At 37.4% G+C, this 24,922-nt stretch overlaps 1 protein-coding gene across 1 annotated transcript in view; it reads left to right on the top strand.

Annotated features, from left to right (window-relative positions):
* Nucleotides 1–23,424, top strand: part of LOC135480333 (neural proliferation differentiation and control protein 1-like) — a 34,135-nt gene extending 10,711 nt beyond the window's left edge. The window contains exons 3-7 of the mRNA XM_064760156.1: nucleotides 1,861–2,082; nucleotides 3,257–3,323; nucleotides 20,693–20,857; nucleotides 21,883–21,982; nucleotides 23,007–23,424. Of these exons, the coding sequence (XP_064616226.1) occupies nucleotides 1,861–2,082; nucleotides 3,257–3,323; nucleotides 20,693–20,857; nucleotides 21,883–21,982; nucleotides 23,007–23,087 (635 nt within the window). The 3' untranslated portion in view covers nucleotides 23,088–23,424. The remainder of the gene's footprint in view (nucleotides 1–1,860; nucleotides 2,083–3,256; nucleotides 3,324–20,692; nucleotides 20,858–21,882; nucleotides 21,983–23,006) is intronic.
* Nucleotides 23,425–24,922: the final 1,498 nt, after the last annotated feature.

The following is a 24,922-nucleotide window of genomic DNA, read 5'->3' as shown; positions in this document are numbered from 1 at the left end:
CGTGTTAAAAGGTGTGACATACTGCTTTGTTGTCATTATTGTTTGCCTTGTACGAGTACATTGTTTGTGTGTCACCCTAACTTTATTCAGCATTCAAGCATCCAACTCTTCAGAGCAAGACTGGCATGTTGTGCTTGTATAAAACTGTATGCATTAAGCTATGAAGGCTTGTTGATATCAGTAAGGCTTTTTAACATCAGCAGGGTTACAGTTGATTTTTGAGGCTGTTGGTCAAGGACATATACAACTCACATCTAAGTGTATTATAGAGGTTGCGTGTTGCCTTTGGAATCTAGGCTAGGCTAACCGCTTGTATGCATTTATCTTCATTTATGAGTACAGGATTACGTTTTTACCACTGTAATGGAAACTTGATTGAAGCATGATTTGTCTTTGAAAAGCAGTTAATGCTCCGGACAGTAGTAGGACTTGTAGAAGCTTCAAAAGCTGTGGGGAAAGTCAGGCCTAGGGCAAGACCTGCAGGAAAACCAACCCACAAGGAAACATACAGGTGTAAAGAGTTTTCCAGTTCAGAAGTTCAGAAGATTTATGTTCATTGATTCTGTTCAGTGATTCTGTTCATCTGAGTCTAGATGCAGTGGTTTTGGTTTGAAATTTTAAACCGTTTTTTTCTTTCTTTACGACTTATCAACACTACTGTAATTGGCCATTTAAGATACATGTACCTGAAATTGTTGTGATCCATGATGGGTGAAAATGTTTTCAAAGGACAACGGTTGATTACGGGTTTGTATTTCACCTAAAGTTTGGTACCTGTATGTCAAAATGCACTTTCAGGAGGGCCTCAAAATGATACATTTGACATTTTGATGCCAAGTTAAGTATTTCTGATAAGAAATCAAACAAACTTCTCAAAAAGCCTCCATATATAAAGGTGGATGAACAGAATCAAGCAAAATGTGTGATGTGCAAAATGTGTGATGTGCAAAATGTGAAATACTCTATCTGATGTTTTTCTTTTTTAAGAAGTAAAAAAAAAAGGATAATTATAGTAACATTGGATTAGTGGATGGAAATGCGTTATAAAGCTTTTGTAAAAATTAGAATTCATTGGGCTCTTATAGATAGTGATTCACTGTCAGTGTTAATTCCCATTGTGAGTTGTGTACAAAGTCAGTTGTTTCTTCTCTTTCTGATTTGAGACTTCCCTGTTGAGCTTTGAGTTCTGGAGGAAAATCTGATTTAACTGTTATATGTAAGCATGCAGAGTTGAATTTTTCTCTTTTATTTCTTGACATGTTGCGTTGAATTTAAGACATGTTCAGGCCTTAGTAGGCTTTGTGTGGGTTTAAATCATGTTGAGATTTCTATTTAACAGTACTTAATACTTTTGTAAGAATGACAATTTTATGTTAGTTCAGTGAAGTAAAAATAACGCAGTACAGTGCTAATTGATGGATTTATTAATAAGGAAGCACCCACGCTATTTATAAGTTACATGTAAGAGTTTATGCATACATACTGGCATACATGTATGTGGTTTTGATCTCATAATGTCATTAAGGGCATACTCCCTTAATCATTAGTCTTCTCCGGCCGTACATGGTAAGGTTGCCAGTAACCTGTGGATGGTCATGTGTTTCCCCTGGGCTCTGTCCTGTTTCCTCCCACCGTAATGCTGGACGCTGTTGTAAGTGGAATATTCTTGAGTACGGCGTAAAACACTAATCAACGTGATCAAATAAATCAATCAGGTCTTAACCAGTATGTTTAGAATTCAGAGTTAAAGTAACAGATCTACCAAGCAATCAGTCATTGAATCTTTGTAATAATTTGTCAGTCAGTCGGTCAGTCAATCTGTGAAACTATATGCTAATCACTGTTTTACTCTCTTAATAGGTGGCAGCTTAAATCCCACAGAAGCTCCAACTGAAAAGCCCACTCATAAGGCCACTCACAGGCCAACAACAAAACGCCCAGACGCAAGCAGTCAAAAGAATGGGACTACAGGGTCGTCATCAAAATCAGGGCCTACACCTCAGCCTCTGCAACAACAAGATCCCAACAAGAAAAAAGATGGGCAGGTGGTGGCAATGTCCATGACAGATTTTTATTATGTCGGTGAGTTGTCACTGTAACCCTGGAAGGTCCCCGTTATTGACGGACGTGTGGGCCCCCTGGGGCGTGTTTCACATAGCCAGTTTGAGCTATTAAAAGTTTTTAAGCTTCTTTACAAAGCAAAATATTTGAAAATGGTAACTTTACAGACGAAATTTTATGACCACATCATGGAATTATCAGTTTCAGAGATGTGTAAAGTACAATGTAGGAGTTCTATTTGGATTACAATTTAAGACTAAAGTTTGAGCTATTAAATGCCCAAAACATAATGTTTTTTACAGAACAAAATGTTTGAAAATGGAAACTTTATAGACGAAATTTTACGACCACATCACGGAATTATCAGTTTCACAAATGTGTAAAGTAAAGTGTAGGAGTTTTATTTGGATTCGATTAAAGACTAAAGTTTGAGCTATTAAAAGCCCAAAATGTAATCTTTTTTGAATTTAATAGATGTGTAGTAAAAGTAGGAGCTTTATTTGGATAGCAATTTAAGGCCTAACGCCCAAAATCGCTTTGTGAAATTGTCCCCTGAAGTCATTCCTGAGAAAGACTTGAAATACCTTAATACTTCAATCTTTTCAACTGCCTCTGCAACCAATATTTTGAAACATCCCCAGCCTGGAAATTAATTTTAAAGTTAATGCAGGACATGATGTCAAATCATCCAGCTGTTCATGTTATAAAATAGTTGCATTGTTGTTTACATGGCAGTTTTGTCCTGTCACGGCCTGAACCAAACAGTCAGTGCCTGACAGTATACTATTGGGTGCCTTACATTGTCTTTGTTGTGCTGCCTACTTCCAGGCTGGCATTCTGAAAGAGCTGTTGGGTGTAGGGAACTAATGTGCACAGTTTTATGAAGCTTACATATTTGATAGTGACACAAACTTATCCTTTTAATTGTATGCTTAAATTCCACTGCAAAACAGTGCTATAGTGGTTGAAAAGGTTGAAGATTTACAGTAAAGTCAAGATTCAAAATTTGATTAAAGCGCTTATTTTCACAACACATGAGTTGAAATTGCCATGGATATAGACATGTGTTCTTAAGCTTTCTTGGAGCTTGAATAAATTTGTGTCATATAACCACAATTTGTCTGCACTTTCATACAAGTGTATCAAATGTTAGATTCAGTCTTTATTCTTAGTTTTCTTCTCACTCTGTTTTCAGCTGTAGTTGCAGGCTGTAGTGTTGCAGGAGTGATTGGTATAGGGGTGGCTGGTGTTTGCTGGTACAAGTAAGTTGGCACTTATTTTTGTCCTTAATGGGGAACCTGTATCTGTATATCGGCCTATAACAAAGCAGTTTAAAGCTTTGAACTCTTTTTGTTCTTACTTTATTATGTCACAGTTATCGGTGTATATGTTCTTGTGAAACAGCTAGGTATTACACAAGCACTGTAGTGTCACAGAAGGAAACGATGTGTTCTACTGTGATTTGAACCCTTTTGTATAGCCCGTCCACGAGTATTTCATCAGCTAACAGATCACATGCAACACCAAATACAGGGTTGCTGCACGACTGAATTATGGTAGCTCGCAATGATTGGCAAGGTCATGGTTAAAAGTGGAGTTTTGTGTGTCAAGATCGGTGTCAGGTATTATAGATGTGCAATCTAATTCTTGTTGTGCAGAAAATTGACCCATCAGGGCTTTGAACTCTTGACCTCAGGGTCACCTAATCACCAGGAATGTGTGTTTGTAAAATGTAACTTAGCAAATAAGAAAGAAAGAAAAACATGACCATTCCCCATCGCTCCCCCCTTCCCCCAAAAGATATGAAATTTTGAGCATGATGTAAAATAGAAATTATGATCATGTAAAAATGTTAATTAAAAATGTTAATTAAAAATGTCCTTCATGACTTTACCAATCTCTTCTTGTGGTGACCCTTTTATTTTATAGCGACACATGCCCTGACTAGTCTTGTGTACCATCAGTTACACTAGTACACCACAAATTGTCAAGCTGAATCAGCATCTGGGTCAGCTCTGTCCATGCTATTATCTGTGCTAATGGGGTCAGCCATTACTGATTCCAGGTTTGATGGCTTCAGGGGATAGGTTGTTTCTTGTGAGTAATGGTGACCATTATCTCTGAATAGCCTCTGGCCATGATGCCCGTGGACATCAACTGAGATTGATTACATCCAAGAAACCCTATAAAGTAAAAGGAAGCTAAAATTAAGGTTCGTCATATTCACAACTGAAAACTATGCGTAAAAAACTTTCATTTGTTTTATGAGTGATTCTTTAAAGAGCTTTATGAGCCATACTGACAATATCCAGCAACTCTGACGTCACATACCTTTTTTCCTGATGTTCATCAAAGAAAGAAATTTTTGAGGACGTTATTTCAGCAAACTTTCACTCATGGGTAAAAACAGTTATTCTAACATTCAGTTTCGTGATTAGAGTTGGAAAAATTTCATCAGAGTTCCCAAACTCTGATAGCAGGGTCCATTAGGCCCACCTTACAATTCAAATATGTGAACGCCTTTAACTCTTTTTATAATAATCTAAAAAAAATAAATGAAAGTATATTTGTGCACAGTTTTAAGGGGTAAATTTAATGATGTCTACTTCGATTTTTTGAGGTAATTTTCTTTAAATAAAATGCTGTGACGCAACTACAGAAATTTTTTACATTAAAACAAACAAAGTATACTTGTTGTTTGTAGGAAAAGGTGACTTATTTGTATAACATTTGAAATGTCATCAGTAGCTCTGATATACATTGACGTTTTTCTGTGTTAGCACTGTGCATATTTCTGAAGGCATAGTTTCAAGAAGTTTGTTTTGTTCAAATGGGGTAAGTTCAGCTTTTTATGAAAGTGTCTTAGAGCAAATTTTAAAGCTGTTCATGTATATTAAATACTGCATCCAAACAGTCATGTCGTTTTACATAGCTGAATGTTGAACACTGAATTTTATGTAAATTTGGATATTGTTATTATAGATGAAGTGCTAGATGTTTGGATATGTTTCATGGGAAGCAGAAATACTGTGCATCTAAACAGTTAACATCACCTTATTTGCCCACCGTAATACATGTATCCAGCAAACTTGGAAGAACCTAATGGGATTCCTTTTCCTGCAAAATGGCAGTTCATGTCCAAGCTCAATGGCCCATTGTTCTCTTGCAGTGTATGAGTAATGGTTAATTTAGCTGTGGATTGTCATTGAAAAAAACAATGTTCAGCGAGCTTATACTTGCTTGTAGGCCAGAATTACTTAAGGTGTAAGGTGGGGAAGTTTCTCCAGAACCTTACAGCTCAGCGTGAGTTAATAAACAAGGGGGGGGGGGAATGCTTCATTCGTTCAACATGATCAATGGACGCAAAACTCTCCTCACGGAAGAAACACTGTATTTGCCATACCCCCCCCCCTTCAAAATGCATGCTGATAGCAAAAATTAATACTTTTGGTAAATGAAAATTACATTTTTTGCTGTACAATATCTCCCTTAAAGAGCTACTTTGGTTTCAAAACATCTGTCTTAAAAGCAAGGTAAATTGATAAAGACTGTGATAGTCTGAATTGCTTTCCTAAATTGTGAAAATATTGCAGTGAATTAAAACCGATATTGTACGTTTCGTCAGAGTATACGGAAACAAAATATTTCTGTCCCTTCCACTTTGCCTAGTGTGACGTCACCCACGAACACATGGCGTCATCAATCGCTGACGTATATCCACAAATGACGGTGCCCTTTCAAATGCTCTTGATGTCATCCCAGCATAAATGCCTTACTCAATGTCACATCTGCCTAATCTGACATCATACAGGGAATATTATCACATCACATCAGGAAAATTTTATGGACACAGCCGAAGATTTTGTTTTTTTAAAGGAATCTTCAGTTATGTGGGTTAAATAGTGTTATTTATCAAAATCCTATTGAAACATAGTGTTAGGCCTACTCTGTAGGATTTCTTTCATATCATTGTAATATTTCTACGCAGTTTGTATTCTGACCAGAGTGGCATTTTAAGCTTCCAAGCAAACTGTAAATCAACTTTAAATCAGTTAAACTGTGGCAAATGATTTGCTTAATAAATTAGTCTTGAGTGAATTTTTGGTCAAATACTCTATATGTATATGGTATAAAGGAAGCAGTTGGGAAAAGTTTTGCCAATTAAGATCTCCATTGGAGATACCTGGAGAATATACCTGTCTAAGTGCCCCAAGTTAACTACGGGCCAGAGTTCGAGCACTACGTGATTGTGTAGTCTGTTTGACAGGCACTCTGGGCGTATCATAATACTCCTATGTCTTCAGGGGACGACAGAGTTTTGATGCAAATCTCTGATCAGCGAAGAGAAATCAATATCCATAGGTTTGTGAGTGGGTTCTGGCATGTTTTGTTCTCCGGATCATATATAGGTCAGATGATTGATATCTGATTGGATCATTTATTCTCGATCGATCATAACACTGGCTTTCTTTATAGCTGGAAACATGTTTTTTTTCATTACTCCTGTTGGAAAACAGTGGAAACTCCTGGTTCCAAGCTTGACTGAAAAAGTAAAAAATGTAGAATGTCAATAGCATTTCTTTCCTGATTTTCTCCTAAAACGCTGGTCATCAAATTTAAACCTTATTATTGGTCACTAAAAGTCTGAGATTCCACACCTTAAATGCTGAAATGCTTCTCTTTTCGCCTCAGGCTGAGGGTTCTGAAATTGGCGATTTTTCAGGCAAATCCAGTATTTTTTTTATTCATTTATTTATTTATTTATATTTTGTTTTTATTTATTTATTTATTTTTCATTTATTTATTTCTTTATTTTATAATGTATTAATGGCAGACCCATGAGCATTTTATTCTGCAGTGAAAAGCCGTGTCAAAAGCACTGATGGTAGTAAAAGGTTCCCAGCCAAGTTTTATGTCTCTTATCTCCAGGTGGTCATTCACGTTATTTGGTCAATACGGTATGGATCTTGAGCCTGTCCATCATTGTCACTTATATTGATCAGTATTGATAGCGGAATTTGCCTCTGTGGAAGAAATAGACATTTTAGGGCATGGTTTTTGTTATGGCAGAGTTTTATCTGCTAACATTGCACGGTAAAAATTCTAGTATATCGATCATGAAAGTGACATATGGTCTTAAGACAACATCGTAAATGGAACAGACTGTTTTCCTGATGATTAAACCAGATGACCTATATTTTTCACAATAACTGGTACTAGTATCCCATAGATTTTGACACATTTTTACTGAATTATTACACTTCTTAATAGTATGTTTTTGCTCAAGGTTGACCTTCACTACTCTACCCAAAATTTTTTTTTTTTTGTTCAGATTTTTAGCGCTGGATAAATAGAATTCTAAGTTGTTTTGTTTTGTTCACAAGAAGGTTGAGATGTTATCTGTTCAACATCGTAGAGCAGAGATAACATCAAATGAAAAGCTGTTGTTCCTGGGCTGATAGAAAATAGGTCAGCACGTTCTCTGCAGGTGCAGCTGATCTTTGACCTCTGTGATCTATATTCTTCTTCCTGTTATGTACCAGACAAAGAATTTTATTGGATCTGAGCAGGTCACAGTTCTAGTGGCCATACAGATGCTTGCCTTCTAATTGCAAGGCCACACAAGACATGGGCTCAGTGGAATTCTTGAAAAGGAAAATTCTTAACATTTGATATCACCTGCTTCCATTGCTCTCTGAGCCTGGATGGCAATAAGCTGTTGAAGGTTTTTCCTTGCATGGCCTTACATGAAATTTATCTGTCTTCCACCGTGTCCACCAAAAATCACATTGAAAGGTAGCCAGAATAGCGTGCCAAAAGTCTGTGGTTTTATTTGGTCACCTTGGTTTATCACCCACTGACTACCGTGATATATCGTTAGAATTCCTGAGCATGGGGTCAAGGTAGAAATAAAAAAAAAAAATCAATTTGACTGGTTGCCTTTGGAAGCTTCAACATAATGAATGATAACGTGCAAATACATGCCCTCAGCTAAGTCAGAACCTTAAAAAAGTCCAATTGATTTTCTTTCACTTTTGGATTTTCCTTTAAAAGCAAAGTTCTTGTATCTGCTAAATGCCAGCTGTGTTTCTACTGGAGGCAGTTTTCGAAAATAGATTTCATTCTTTCTGTCTGCGTTTCGCTGTAAATATATTCTGTGTTGAATAAGTGATTTGATTAGTGTTTTCCTCAAACGTCAGAAGTTAAATAATGCATTGATGGTGGTATAGTGCCTGAAAAAGATGAGAACTTAGCTCAGGATGTCAATCTTTTCTCAGCTGTATGTAAAATCATGCTGAGAGCATTCAGAGGTTTGTATCCTATCCCGCTGCTCCTCAGTGTTGTTGTTTTACGGCACTTTGTACATATATGTGTCACAAAAGGGGTTCTGGTCTTCAAACCATTGGTAACCCATCTAAAGTAGGACTCACAAAGCACACAAAGCGCTGTGTCTGTGTAACTCCAATGGCTGCGTAATACTAAACAGTGCTGGTTGACGTGGAAGTTACGGTGCACCTAATGTTATGTTCGCTTGGTGAAACGGACCCCTGGATTCTTGTTGTGTTTTTTCTTTTATATTTTATCTGTACATTTTAATCTAAGTCAGGAAAGGGATTATATATCATTCCGTGTGGGGGTTGCTAGGCAGAGTTGTCATACATGTATTTTAGCTAATCCCAGCATGGACTGAACATGTTTGAGCTGGATGGACAAGTGATTAAAGCTAACAGTGTAACAAAGAAAGGGTTAAAGTACTGACTAAATGATTAACATTGGCACGGCTTGTACATGTATGTAGACTGTTACAGTTCTGTCACTGTAAAAAAAAAACAAAATATATATATATATATATATATATATATATATATATATATGTATATAATATATACATAAGTTAATTATAATGATATGGAAATATGGATAATGTAGGAAAACTTCACAAATAGTGACCAGTGAAAACAGTGTAAATTATTTTACATTCATACATGTACTTCTGATTATTTTCTTATTCATGAATAAGACGAGTTTAAATCTTTATTTTGTTGGGTAGAGTATTTTTTTTTTAAATTGTTGCCAGAGGGTACAAAAAATAAAACATGAAAGTCATCTAATTTGTGGGAAATGTGGACTGTTCCAGGAAGATTTCCTGTTGAAGACATATTTATGTGATCATAAAACCTTGAAATACAGGAATGTTATGAAAACATCAAGATCAGCCAATACAAAAAAGAGGATTTTGAATTTTGCATTGATTCAGATTTTTTTTAAAATTTGTTTTAGCATTGGCTCAATTACAAATAAAGCTAGTCTCTTCTTGAGATACATACACATGTACGTCAGTAAAAAAATAAAGACCCATGAAGCAATGCTAAAGTTAGATTGTTGTGTAATGCACAAAAAAATAAATTATTCCTTTTTATATATTAAAGATTGATGTGGACACTCAAGAGAATAGATAAAGTGGAAATTTCACTCCCTCATGCCCCTCATGCCCCTCATGCCCCTCACCCAGCACCCCCAGCACCCATAGAAACTGAAACCAGAACTATCAAATTACAAAGGATGGAGAGCCTTGAGACAAAATGCCCCCTTTTTTTTGTTACTAGCGTGATCACTTCATTTTTAGCCTGCATTTTTGTTTTTTGACGGCGGTTACAGACTCTTGAATTTCAGTGTCTCTATATCCTAAGGCACGGTACTAGTTGATGTGAGTTCCCTGCTGGTTTACACGTATCTTTATGTACAGCCTGACCTTGGTTCAGCATGAGATTATGAGCCACATTGAAAATCTGTGCGTCCAGAATGCCTTTTTTCCTCATTAGTTTTCCGGCTAAATGTGATGCCTGAGCCTCTAGGCCATCTAAAAATGAGAGAAGAAAAAAGTCGTGTGTTCAAATAAAGCAGATATTTGGAGTCTAGACTTCCTGGATTTCCAAGTCTGTATTGAAACCTGGCAGTATCGGTTTGTTCTCCTGCTGACTGCCACCCTGACAGCTCAAGATCTACGTCAGGTCCCGCAGGACAATATCAGGCACAAAAATACTGACCAATCACCCATCAGGCAACATATTGAGGGATATTGATTCTGACACAGAAACTCAGGTCTGAAAAAAGCCTGTTTGTGAGGGTATAGGGTGCCATTGTAGGGTGTTTAGTGTACTTGAGTTGGGGTGCTGAAGGGAATGGTCATGTGTTCTGTTTTGCGCGTGTAACGTTTAAACTCTCATCCTCTCCCTCTCTCTCTCTCTCTGTAATAAAGAAACTGCTCATTTACCTTTCTGGAGCCATTGTACTTGCATACCTTACAAATAATAGGGGCTTTCTTTTGGCAGTCTTCATTGGAATAAAGCTCCCACACTTTTTGAGACCTTTATAATGCAATGTTGTGTCGATGTGAGAATTTCACGTAAGCCTTCTGTTACACAGAGGAAGATGGTGTGGGATATGTCGCCCCCATCTGTTATATAGAGGAAGATGGTGTGGGATATGTCGCCCCCATCTGTTGTTATATAGAGGAAGGTGGTGTGGGATATGTCGCCCCCATCTGTTATATAGAGGAAGGTGGTGTGGGATATGTCTCCCCCATCTGTTGTTATATAGAGGAAGATGGTGTGGGATATGTCGCCCCCATCTATTGTTATAAAGAGGAAGTTGGTGTGGGATATGTCGCCCCCATCTATTGTTATATAGAGGAAGGTGGTGTGGGATATGTCTCCCCCATCTGTTGTTATATAGAGGAAGATGGTGTGGGATATGTCGCCCCCATCTGTTGTTATAAAGAGGAAGTTGGTGTGGGATATGTCGCCCCCATCTATTGTTATATAGAGGAAGGTGGTGTGGGATATGTCACGCCCATCTGTCATATAGAGGAAGATGATGTGGGATATGTCGCCCCCATCTGTTGTTTTATAGAGGAAGATGGTGTGGGATATGTCGCCCCCATCTGTTATATAGAGGAAGATGGTGTGGGATATGTCGCCCCCATCTGTTGTTATATAGAGGAAGGTGGTGTGGGATATGTCGCCCCCATCTGTTATATAGAGGAAGGTGGTGTGGGATATGTCTCCCCCATCTGTTGTTATATAGAGGAAGATGGTGTGGGATATGTCGCCCCCATCCGTTGTTATATAGAGGAAGTTGGTGTGGGATATGTCGCCCCCATCTGTTATATAGAGGAAGATGGTGGGGGATATGTCGCCCCCATCTGCTGTTATATAGAGGAAGATGGTGTATGTTATGTCGGCCCCATCTGTTGTTATATAGAGGAAGATGGTTTTGGATATGTCGCCCCCCATCTGTTATATAGAGGAAGATGATGTTGGATATGTCGCCCCCATCTGTTGTTATATAGAGGAAGATGGTGTGGGATATGTCGCCCCCATCTGTTGTTATATAGAGGAAGGTGGTGTGGGATATGTCGCCCCCATCTGTTATATAGAGGAAGGTGGTGTGGGATATGTCTCCCCCATCTGTTGTTATATAGAGGAAGATGGTGTGGGATATGTCGCCCCCATCTGTTGTTATATAGAGGAAGATGGTGTGGGATATGTCGCCCCCATCTGTTGTTATATAGAGGAAGGTGGTGTGGGATATGTCGCCCCCATCTGTTATATAGAGGAAGGTGGTGTGGGATATGTCTCCCCCATCTGTTGTTATATAGAGGAAGATGGTGTGGGATATGTCTCCCCCATCTGTTGTTATACAGAGGAAGGTGGTGTGGGATATGTCTCCCCCATCTGTTGTTATATAGAGGAAGATGGTGTGGGATATGTCGCCCCCATCCGTTGTTATATAGAGGAAGTTGGTGTGGGATATGTCGCCCCCATCTATTGTTATATAGAGGAAGATGGTGTGGGATATGTCGCCCCCATCTGTTGTTATATAGAGGAAGGTGGTGTGGGATATGTCGCCCCCATCTGTTGTTATATAGAGGAAGGTGGTGTGGGATATGTCGCGCCCATCTGTCATATAGAGGAAGATGGTGTGGGATATGTCGCCTCCATCTGTTATACAGAGGAAGATGGTGGGGGATATGTCGCCCCCATCTGCTGTTATATAGAGGAAGATGGTGTGGGATATGTCGCCCCCATCCGTTGTTATATAGAGGAAGGTGGTGTGGGATATGTCTCCCCCATCTGTTGTTATACAGAGGAAGATGGTGGGGGATATGTCGCCCCCATCTGTTGTTATATAGAGGAAGGTGGTGTGGGATATGTCGTCGCATCTTTTAAATTTTAATATACAGGCAAAAAATCCAATGACTTACAAGCAAAATTCCTGCTGGGAAGGTTATTTCATATATATGTACAAACAGAAATATTCCTAAAATGAAGGTGAATGTGGTCAGAAAAGGTCATTTCTGTAAACATGAACCACGCCTTCTTTGTAGTCACTGTATTTGATGGGTTTGAGAGGTGAGTGGAAGAATGAGCCGTAAAGCTGCGTGTTTCCGCACTAAGCCTGCCGTCGGGCGAATAACCATTCAATGCGACGTCGCTTTGCCCGAGGATGTTACCGACGACTGGCTGTCACCTTTGCTGCTGTTCTCAGGGCGGCTGTATACACGGACAAGAGCATATTGATTTCCCAGCAGTATTGGGAACTCTCGCCAGAGTTGGCACATTTACTACAACGCCAAATGTACATGCAAGCTACTTCTCTGTGCCAAGACCTTGGAAAAGGACAACTTTGCCTGTGAGCCTGTCCCCACGACAGATATTGCCTACACGTGTATATGGTGTGAAAAGCTCTGTATTTCGATAATTTTAGTTAGACCATTTTGCACAAATTTTGCATTACACACAAAAAAAAATCATTTCTAGATGTGTATTCCTTGATTTTGCTTCAAACGTTCAAAGGAAACATTGTGCTTGACCTAATATTTTGAATATGACTGTATGTTATACTCATTTTGGCTGATTCTGAGAGTTCAAATCATCTCCGCTAATAGAAAGATGTCTTAAGATTTGTTTGGAATCTAGAATGATATACCAGTTTGTGAGTTTTGTAATATTTTATGACCTTTATTATCCTCTAAAATTGCTTGTTTGTTTTGCCTTAGAGTTTTGAGGACAAATGCAATATCAGAATTCTTCGAAAGGTTTTACTCCTTGTTTGTGTGTGACTGAAACCTCTTGAAATTTTAAAATTTCCATGTCTTCTTTTGAACCATACAACCAAGGTATATTTTGAATTAAAAAAATTAGTCAGCACAAAAAGACTGCTGTATTAAAGAAACTGCTATAGTAAGAACTAAAGGCAACACATTTTAGCTTAAGATGCAGTTGAAAAAGGTGTAATGGTTTCCACTAAGGCATAGATTGATTTGTTGTATACCCATATGACCCTTATGAAATACTAGTATGATAAAAAAAATCTTGAAATAACTGCTATTATAAGTAATAAATAGAAAACTCTTACGGTTGCAGGACTAGATAATTACATGATAGGATTAATTTGATATAGTGAGATAAAGTTGTTTGATCAGCAAAATATAAATGGATGTATTCTGATTGTTGTGCTGGGTTTAATATAAACAGTCTGAAAATAGAATATTAGAGGATAATAGTGGATATAGGAGCAGATAAGGCAAGTACATTATCCCTATTTTTTCTCTTTTGCCACACAAAATTTTGTTTATGTAGAGAAATGGTGGTTGTTTATGTAGAGAAATGGTGGATATATTTGCTTCATGGATTTTCACAAAATTAAAAGCATCATTTTTTTTTTTCGGAACCTAAAGTTGTTTTTGAAGGTTTTTCCCACTAGCTGTTGTAAGACATGAAAGAGTGGGAGTGTTTTCAACTCATTATATTAAAGGGTAATTTTTTCTTTGACCTTGACTCTAGAGTAATAAGTGAAATATTACTGAGCTTGCTGGAAAACATCAAGCATAAAGGGTGGTTAATGAATTAGCGTTTTAGAATTTTGTATAAACATTGTTATCTGCTCAAGTTAAGTTGTAATAGATGTTATGTATTTTGAAAACATGTAACATTTAAGATTTGAAGAAAAGATAATTAAAAGTGACTATAAAGCAACAGTTTGATTGCTTTATCAAACATATGTATGTGGTCTTAAAGATTAAGACCTTTTCAGGATGCAAGCAATAAAATTTGATTCCATTTTACTGTAATTGTTCAGTCATTTTGCATATTTGCAAGGTGTTTATTCAAGCATATTCTGAAGGCATTATTCTGTGTAGATTGATAAAATTATACATTTTATGAAGCTCTAAAATTTGTTTCCAAAACGAAACTAAAAATGACATTGAAAGTTGCTATTTCATATGCGAAAAGGTTGAGGAATTAGTGTATTAGTAATGTGCAGGGTGAGTGGGGTAAGTGGGGTGGGTGGGGAGGGTGGTGAATTGTCCTTGTAAAGGAAGGTAGGGGACACTGCAGAGAAGTGTGTGCAAGGCTACAGTATATACATATATATGTGTATATGTGTGTGTGTGTGTATGTATGTGGTCACAGCTCGGAGTGGCTAAGGGAATAAGATAAAGGTAATGATCTTCTGTTCGATTAAACGTTAAGAGGAATTTGCAATACAGGTAATATTATACTGATACTGTAATGGCTGTATTTTAATTCTTTTTTTTTTTGACAATATCTATTTTGATATAGGGCTATAACGTTACAAGAGAGGCTGATCAAATTGCATTAGTCTTCATGCTTGACCCGAATATGTTTGCATTGACAGTATACACTGTACATGTCATTAGCACCTGGGCTTATAACATAACACCTCTCTCATCCCTCCCTTCCCCTGATGAGACAAAGTGGTTTAAAGGCCAGTATCTGAGCAAGTACAAATCTACCTTTAGATACTTTCATAAAAAAAGGGAAAAAAAAATCGTACACCATGCATAAAATGAAGGTGAAAAGAGCAAAAGAAGGGGGGAAAAAAAGCATTAAAAGCTGTTATGGTATTTCAAGCTTCAGTGGACATGGATGATGGAAAACAAGCGATGTCGTAAAGTCAATTACACCTAAATGCCCCTGGGCAGGGAAAAGCTGGTGAGACGTGCTTGACATGGAACTCAGATGAAGTTAACGTCTTAATGAGGTTAATTGTTGAGGACTGACTGTGTGATTTACATCAACATGTAGCTGGACGGGGTGTCATGTTTGGTGTCGTCGGCATGATACTTCAGTTGTTTGTTACTTCACATTGGCAGCATGGACTCGTCCTGCCACTACACGACACAGTATACATATACTCATATATAAACAACACACCTAATGACTGCTTGGTGTTATATGACTGAAAACTTGTTAAGTATGATGTAAAACCCCAAGTATACATACGTGTGCATACATACATACAACATGTGAATGGCAAACGTTACAGAATGGTAAAAATGTCACCAAGGGCAAACATACCAATTATAGTTTTGTGCATGTATAAAACTAAAATTTGGATTTGAAATCAACATGTCTTCATCCTGTTTTATCATCTATGTGGGTATTAAATGTAGTGTATTTGCATTAGTTGGCAAGATTAGCTTAATCCTGGCCAGACTGATAAAATATGTGCCTTGTTTCTGGTAATCTTGAAGATGGTGAGCGTGGCAAATGTAACTTCATATACATGATCAAATGCTCATGGCAGTGGTGTCCGTTATTATAAATATATCATTTTGTGTATGTTAACTATGGATGGGAAAAGGAGATAATGAAAACCGAAAATTGTTTCAGTGGTAAAGGGTTTTAATTCCATGTGGTCAAGAAGGTTATACTGTTGAAGAGTTTGTATGTAAAATTAATATCCACATCATTTGACATATTTTTGTATAGGATGGGGTTGAGATGTAGATACATGCTGTGGAAAAATCACCAACAGTATTTCATAGTCACTGTGTTAATTCCTTATAGTGTAAAAACTGGTTTAAGAAAGATTGGTACATGACTTGTCCCCAAAATATCTCGGACAATTCATATTGTCCCGTCTGTAGATCTATAACAGCTGACCCCTCTCCCCCAATATCACGCCCCACCCTCAAGACCCTCTCGTCCCAAGTGGTGGGTAAGTAGGTCAGCACCCACGTCACTCCCCCTCACTTTGTGTGGCGTTATGCCCAGTGCACGGTTGGTACTAATTGAACGGTTGTTTGTGTTAGGTGCTGTAATGCTATAATCACAGAACCTGGGATTCCGCCTCTGTGAATGCAGGCTGAGATCCAGAGCGAGCGCTGAACGCTGGTTGTCAGACAAGTACATGTATAAGCTATTACCTTAATTCTGCAGGCTCTTTGTGCTCTATACCTAAATTGTCGTAATTGGCGTTTCTATGAAACAGTGAACTCGACCTTGTATCCTAGAAAGATGCCCCTAATCAATCTCTTTGCTGTTGTATGTGAAAAAGGAAAACAGGAAAAATCCTGCAAAAACGATTACGATTACTAATGTCCTCTGTTTGCCTCATTTTAGAATAAGCTACAACTGCATGTATGAAGCTCAGAGTTGCAAACACCATGAATATAGGAACATGTACAATAGAGCTGCCCAGAAATAATTACAAAAGGTGGGGAAAGTTTATGTGTCATGAAACTCTTTCTGTACATAATATTATTACTATTAGTATAATTTTGCTTTTTATATAACTCTGTATTAATATTAAAAAGATTTTCCACTGCGTCTAAATTTATGGTATCAACAAATAGATGTAATCTTGACAAGCACATGTATATCTATTTGTAGGAGTGAGATAAAATAACAGCCTGAAGGAGTTTTGAAAATGTCGGTTTGTCAACAAATTAAGCACATGTACTCTATTTCTTAAACTTTTCCACATGTTGAAAGGCCAATTTAATCTTGAAAAAAAAAAAAAAAAAATGTAATCAAACTTTTATCTTTGGCTAATGGTAATAATTTATGTTTGATGGTTTTGTAAACATCGGGGCTTTACAATAAATATATTTTTTTTTCAGTCTAGAAATGTAGAAGTCTAGAAGAAGTGTAGAAGAAAAATATCTTCAAAATATGCCTTAACGGCAACAGGTGAACGTACAAAAAAAGGTTGGAGAAAGAGGTTATGATGAATTCCATTATTAAACTGCATCAGACAGAATAATTTTGTCATTCTGACATTTGTCGCAGGCTTGATTTTGCTCTTGGAAATAAGTGGGCGTGTGATTTTTTTTTTTCTGCCAATTTGAAACAGGAACTCTTTTAATTAAATTGGTATTGATTTTTTTTAAAGATGTTGCCATAAAAAATAACCAATTTGCTAACCTTGTACATGAACATGTAGAATGAAGATTGGCCATAAAAAATAAATACATTTTCATGAAAAAAAGGAAACAAACATTTCCAGCGGAAGTGCTTTATTTGCTGTAAAAAAATCATGTGGAAAAATATATTTTTGCGACCAATAATTTGAAACATCCTGAGAGAACCATGGGGAGTATAGAAATAATCTACATAGTTTCATGAAGATTGCATCGTTAGTGACACAAACATATCATTTTTGGGGTCATTTTCATAATAATGATATGCAAAGATTCCAGGGAACAAAGTGCTTTAGAGGTGGATAAGGTTGAAGATTTACAGTACATTCTATCATAGCATCACCCAGAAATGTTTCAAACGTTTGTGTTCGTCTGCAAATACAGCTGTATGTACCCTCTTATATGAGATAGCTGCCTGTGGCACAAGTTAATATTATTACAGGGTATCAAACATTATGGAGAATGTTGCTTAGGAAATCCATTGTGTTACTATGCATGTCAGGAATTGTCTGTCTCAAGGGTTTTTTTTCGCAGGTCTTGTTAACATGGTTTAACACCAATCAAATAAACTATTGAATCTCGCATCTGTAATCTACTGGCTGAAAATGCTGTTTTTGAGAATTGCACCCTTCCAAATTATCCAATTAATTAAATGTGTCTTAGGCTGTGTGGTTTTGTCAACGTACAAGTACGGGTGCTTGTAAAGGCTTGACAGGGGAAAAAATATACAGGCGTGACAGGGACAAAAAGTACAGGAATGACAGGGAGAAAATGTACAGGCATGACAGGGACAAAATGTACAGGAATGACAGGGATAAAATGTACAGGCATGACAGGGACAAAATGTACAGGCATGATAGGGACAACATGTACAAGCAAGACAGACAAAATATACCAGTGTGATAGGGATAAAATGTACAGGCATGACAGGGACAAAATGTACAGGCGTGATAGGGATGAAAATGTACAGGTGTGATAGGGATGAAATATATAGGCATGACAGGGACAAAATGTATAGGGATTTGGTCATTTCTGGGAGACATTTATTGTCAAAATATTGAAACCAGAGATATGAAGAGCTTTGGCTTCGTCTTTATTTCACACTGTCACAAATGTCATGTTTTTGAGCATTCATGACAAAGAATAAACTGTAGAATAGACTTTTTGGGGAAGATATAAGGAAATTGTGTGGCTGGAATTTGAGTGTCTATACCTGAAATAATCCTGATGCTTCCCTGATGAGTTGTAGCCTGCTGACTGTTCATTGTCAGGTGTTGCCTGCTGCATATATACATGAACACATGTAGTCTTGTCTGCTTATGTTGTACAAGGCTATCATTGCTGATTTGATGTCCCCAGAGATGGTGTAGTGTCAGGTTGTGGGAGGATGGAAGGAAGGACTGGCTGGCTTGTGTAGTGGGATGCACAAGGGAACACAGAATATGGTGCACAAGTAGCTGTACATGTAAATGACTTGACTGTAAATTCTCAGGTTATTTGTCTGCTTAGAAAATGGATTACGCTAATGCATTTTGAGACCATTACTACCAATATATATATATATATATATAATATATATATATATATATATATATATATATATATATATATATATATATATAAATATATATATATATATATATATACATAGAAATGTGAGAGTATACCAAGTAGCCATGGTAACCCTGTTAATGATTAAATGACATTATTGTTGGGCTTAATTCTTAAGCTTATTTGTATGGTCAGTTAAAGGAATCCGGTGACACATTTGGAAGCCATTATGGTACCGCATCTTGTTTGTTTTGTATGCAGTCACATGATATGTGCACATGTATGTATGGCAGTCTGCCTAGTGACAGTATTTAAAGTAGTAGGATTGTAGGCATTCATTACAATGTCACATTTTATAGCCAACACCGTTGTATAAGCTAGTGAAAAGCTCTTGAGTTTGGCATTAAGTAACAGGCAAATGAGAAAATTGTTCAGTAGGAAAATATATAAATGGAGGTGCGGATGACATTATCATCGGGCCTTAATAATCTTCAGATCATTTATATTTCATCAGATGGTTCTTGGTGAAATGTTTTGGGATCATTCCCATTATCTTGTTCATGGTCATTAATTAAATGTTTTTCAGTAGGTTTAATAAATGGTTTGTGCACATTTTAGGGAAACTATACATTTGTACTTTTAACCCCCTCCTCCCCCTAACTCCCCCCCTCACCCCCCTCACCCCCCACCCCCCAAGCCGCAACATCCCTGTCCTGTTCCTCTTGTAATATTATTAAAGAACAAGTTTTTCATCAGTCAGAGGTTTCAAAAAACAGTCTCTCGAAAAAAGCCTATATTGTATCCTGAAAGTTAGCATTCAGCTTGACCTTTTATTTCTCGAAACACATTTGGCTGTGTCCATATAGTGAGCCTGTAGAATCAGGCTTGTTGTGTTGCACTGCAAACTGTAGAAGCTGTACTGTATCTGGAGACAGCAGCAGTGCCTGATGGCCAGCTTTGATTAATAATCTGATTACGCACCATTACCTTTCCGCAAGGTAATCAATTACAGAATGCTCCCTAATGAAGTGTACAGCCATCAGCTCTAGGGTCTGGCTAGGCCTTGTTGCTGAGGTACACATGACATATGCTTGTTTGTTTTCATTATGAACCATATTCCTGGCTTAATTAGACACACATACTTGAACATGGTAATATATTGTATTGTTTATACACATGTAGCCTTAAGCAGGAACCTATTGAGTTCATATATATATATATATATATATATATATATGTATATATATATATATATATATATATATATATATATATATATATATATATATATATATATATATATATATCAGATTTCTGCTCAGTTCCCTCCCACCTGTAATGACGCTGGCCACTGTCGTACAAGTGAAGTATTCTTGGGTATATGTTGTAAACACCAATTAAATAAATAAATAAATAAAATGCTACAAAGTGTCCCATATTACAAAGAACTTGAAGAAAAGAGAAAGACAGGTGTTAATTTAACACTGTAAATGTCTTACTGACATTTATGTGTTATAAGTACTTTAACTTTCATATTTCGATTGAAAACTATGTTCACACCATAAACAATCAATTTTACTAAATTTGAAAGATAAATAAAACATTTCACCACTTATCCATGAAATGTGATCAAACCTTACTTTTTTAACATGAGGAAAACCATAAGCTGTTTAAAATGTTGGCGCTATGGGTCTCTATAAACCTGCTGTATGGACATATAAAGGCTAGCCATAAAATGATGTTGACATTCAGTATGGTTTATGTAGGTACCCTCGTAGTTCTCTGTTGACGTACAGTACTTAGTTCTGTCTTGATTTGCAGTATTTTTCCTGTCTGTTGTTGCAGATTACAAAAAGGTGCCAAGATGGCGAGTGACGTGGATTACCCTGCATACGGGATAACTGGACCAAACAAGGACAGGGCCCCGACGACAGGAGACCGCAAACTGGCCCAGAGCGCCCAAATGTACCACTATCAACATCAAAAACAACAGATGATAGCCATGGAAAAGTGAGTAGAGAGTGTGAGAGGAAAAGCTGAACACAAAATGCAGTTAACATTATACCACAACTGTTGTTAATGCAGTGTATAAGGTGCTTAAATAAAGTATCTTATAGGTAGTTTAAAAAGCATAGCATTTTTATTTTTGGTGATTTCAAATCAAGCAAAATCATGCACGTGGAAACAGTCCAAACGCCACTGTGGTATCAGGTGCTTTATCCTGTCAGATGTGAGTTATTTCTGTAATCCCAGGACACAGCTGTTTCTGCTTACGTCATCCAAACCCTGTTTTGCCTTTTAACCATACCGCATCATGTTTTAGTGGGGGTGGGGTGGGGGTATGCTCCGTGGCTCAGTCGGTTAGCGCATTAGCGCAGCATAATGACCCAGGAGCCTTTCACCAGTGCGGTTACTGTGAGTCCAAGTCCAGCTCATGCTAGCATCCGCTCGGGCCGTACATGGATGGTGTGTCAGCAACCTGCGGATGGGCGTGGGTTTCCCCCGGGGTGTGCCCGGTTTCCTCCCACCATAATGCTGGCCATCGTCGTGTAAGTGAAATATTCTTGAGTACGGCATAAAACACCAATCAAGTAAATAAATAAATCATGTTTCCCGGTTGCTCTAACATGGAGCATCCCGTAGAGGGGTTAGAATTCCTTTATATAAGAATTTCATTTCTAGAGCTGCCAAGCACGTCAGAAAAAATATCCGTGACCATTTAGATCTGTTTTCAACCCTCTTTCTGAATAACTCTGGTTATGCTATTTGTTGTCTTGTCTTTTCACAAATGCATTATTAAAGATTCAAAAGCCTTGTTTTAAGGACATGAAGTAATAGGAGAATTGATGATTTGTTCGACCAAAGTGATGTTACCTGTCATGTCATTAGGCACTTACAAGAAAGGAAACTTTCTTTTTTGTAACTTTTTGTAATTCATGAGAAAAAACTTGTTTCATGTTACAAATTTTGATTGATGATGTGCCAGACTTTGTAGTAATGAGATATTCATTGTGTGTCTGAACTCTCCTGCACAGGGCTAATGGGGAGATGAAGCATGATGCGTCTGAGGAGGAATCTGAGGAAGAGAATGACGAGGGCGATTACACCGTCTACGAATGCCCAGGTCTCGCTCCTGTAAGTTCATATTTATACAGCTGTTGGTATCGTAAAAAAAGGTTTTGGGTATAACCATCTTATTTATTGTGTTTGATCAAAGATTTCAAACGTGATGCGTCCAAATAGGTGATATTTCAAGTTCTTCATAATAATGACCCTGACAAAATCATCCAGTAAGGTCGTCCAGTAAGGTCGTCCAATAAGGTCATCCAGTAAGGTCATCCGGTAAGGTCGTCCAGTAAGGTCGTCCAGTAAGGTCGTCCAGTAAGGCCGTCCAGTAAGGTCATCCGGTAAGGTCATCCGGTAAGGTCGTCCAGTAAGGTTGTCCAGTAAGGCCGTCCAGTAAGACTTCAGTTGTGAAATGTATAAGATTCCACTTAGAGCGATAGTGAAACAAGATGAAAGTCGATAAAGTACAACAAAGAGTCATTTATGAGTCTGGAATTTGGAATATTTGCAGGATTCATAATCACCTTTGCTTTATTTGAAGTCATTTTTTAGTTTGAGCTCTTAACATTGAGTAAATGACAAAACATTTTGACCTCTGCATGACAGAGTTACTCATTTTACCTCATCAGAAGATTTCTATTTGTCTTGTAAAGATGTTGAAGATTTGAGATGGTGATACCTCACTGAAAAATGTGAGTTTCAGCCTAAAAAGTACTAATATCTTCTGGCATTTTTTTTGCCTTTAAACGTGCATTTGTACCTGCAAGTACAAGAACTCTCCCAACTCTGCTGGCAGCCATCTTCTATTACTACTGCAATGGAATGGAGTGGAATGGAATGTAACCATATTACATAACTTTCAAATAGGCAGAAACACCCTCCTCTATTGATATCTGACAAGCAGTTGTTATGTGCGTACATGAACGAGCACAAATTTTATCATTCGTCTGGGTACAATTGGTGCAAAACGATTTGTGTGATCAATTGCACATGTACTCAGTGAAGTCCTGACAGATTTGCCACAAGAAGATCATGAAAAACTAAACAAAATTAGACTTGTTCAACAATTGTTATTTCCGTTCTTAACCAACAGACCGGGGAAATGGAGGTCAAGAATCCTCTGTTTAATGACGAGACACCTGCGCCTGGAAGTCGCGATCCTTCTGAAAAGTGAAAACGAAACTGAAAGGATTGCACAGCCAAACAGTCACGGATCTCTGACGCCAGACCACTGGATATCAAGACCTCAGATCTAATATATGTGTTCTCTCTCTTTATTCTCCTGACCTTGATCTTTATCCTACACCTTCCTTTGTGTGACAGATTGTCTTGTCCTGAACTGTTGTCTCAACCTGTCTGATTAGTGATTGTAAATAGTGGTATTCAGGTTTATGCATAATTTATTGTCAGAAAAAGAGTCTATTTTAAACTTGTACGTATATGATGAAGCTTTGTAGAGATGTCGGGATGCCCTTTAATATCTTCATTCAACTCACTTGAAACATTCATCCTGTCAAAAGGCAGAAAAAAAAGGAAAAAACGAAAATCATGAACTCCTCACTTTCTGGGTATCATTTTCATACCTTTTAAGTATTGTGCAGTCAATGTGAAAGTAGATGATAATGCTGCACCTGTACGCTCTCCATGGTAAAATCAAGGTAAATAATTTGTGTGATAATTGTGCCATTTATTGGTAAATCAGTCATGATGTGGGTTGAGTTAAGGTATCATTGCGACAGTCCCTGTAAATTTTTTAAGAAGATATCAAGTATCAAGTTCAGGGTAACATTGATGGCCGCCATCTTGGGAATTAGCAGCTCTTGTGCCCACCAGAAAGGGTTTGGATAGTAAAATTCAAAAAGGTACCTCAAAATAAGAATCTTTTCCATGTGCTCAGAGTGTATAATTCAAGCAGGTGGAATGGACACCTGTTTTATTCTAAACTGAAGACTAGCTTTGGCAAACGTATTTGTGGCTGATTTTGGCCACAAATCTCTGGTATTGTTCCTGGGTAAAAACAGCAGAGAAAACTCACAATATAGTCCCACTGATCTTCTCTAGTCTAAGAGTTTTGTGTTGTATCTGGGAATGAATGGAGCTGCTAATTCCTTTGGTCCCTATTCTCGAAGTGGACTGGTCCACAGTTAGGAGTCAGTGACGAGAATGTGGATGTGACAAAGTCTGTTTCAGTTCCTGAACGTGACACTGTTATCTTTTTAGGTGATATTTGTTTTTGTTGCATTGTTTATGTTTATTTGTACATAGTTGTTGTGTATAAATAAATGATTGGAGTGCGTGTGTATATAGATATAATACAAATGAACTGAATTCCACAAGTGGTTAAAAGTTGTGATACAAAAATTATAGACAAATTAATTAATTACCAATTCTTTTTTTTTTATTTTAAATTTGTTTTTTCTTTCTTTCTTTTTTTTCTTTTAACCTAAGGAGTGAATTCTTTTATTGTTCTTTTCTCTCATGTGTCAGCAATGGGTATATGGAGAAGGTTATTGTTTGTGTTTTATTTTGTGGTGAAGTTTTTACAAACCATAAGCCTGGTATGGATTGCAGTACTGAGAGCTTACTGTTCCAATTTTACATCATTTACTGTTTTTTTATCCAGTGGATCATGTTTTCATTCTCGGCCTTGAAATAACCCATTTACCTAGTCCTTTTGTTTTTGACCTTATAGCTGCGGAAGGTTTCTGATTTATAAGGCACATTCCATTGAACTTTAAGTTTAGTGAATGATGAACTGTGTTTAACATGAAGACTGACACCTTCAAACTTTCATGATCAGATTTTGGTTAAAATGTTAATGTTAATTCAACAAGGGAATGGACTTCACTATTAGGTTTTTGGTCTTCAAAAACGTCCCCAACAAATGTTGTCATAAACATGTTCATGTAATGGGGGTTCCATTTTTGTCTATTGGGAACATAAGTGTGCATCCTCTTTTCAGCTCTCCAAGGCTGCCCTACTCTTTGGTGTTATGTAATATCTTAATGG

The sequence above is a fragment of the Liolophura sinensis genome, chromosome 13, assembly GCF_032854445.1.
Source record: "Liolophura sinensis isolate JHLJ2023 chromosome 13, CUHK_Ljap_v2, whole genome shotgun sequence".
Classification (NCBI taxonomy): domain Eukaryota; kingdom Metazoa; phylum Mollusca; class Polyplacophora; order Chitonida; family Chitonidae; genus Liolophura; species Liolophura sinensis.
The sequence above is the reverse complement of the archived record's forward strand: the minus strand, read 5'-3'. Positions and strand labels throughout refer to the sequence as shown.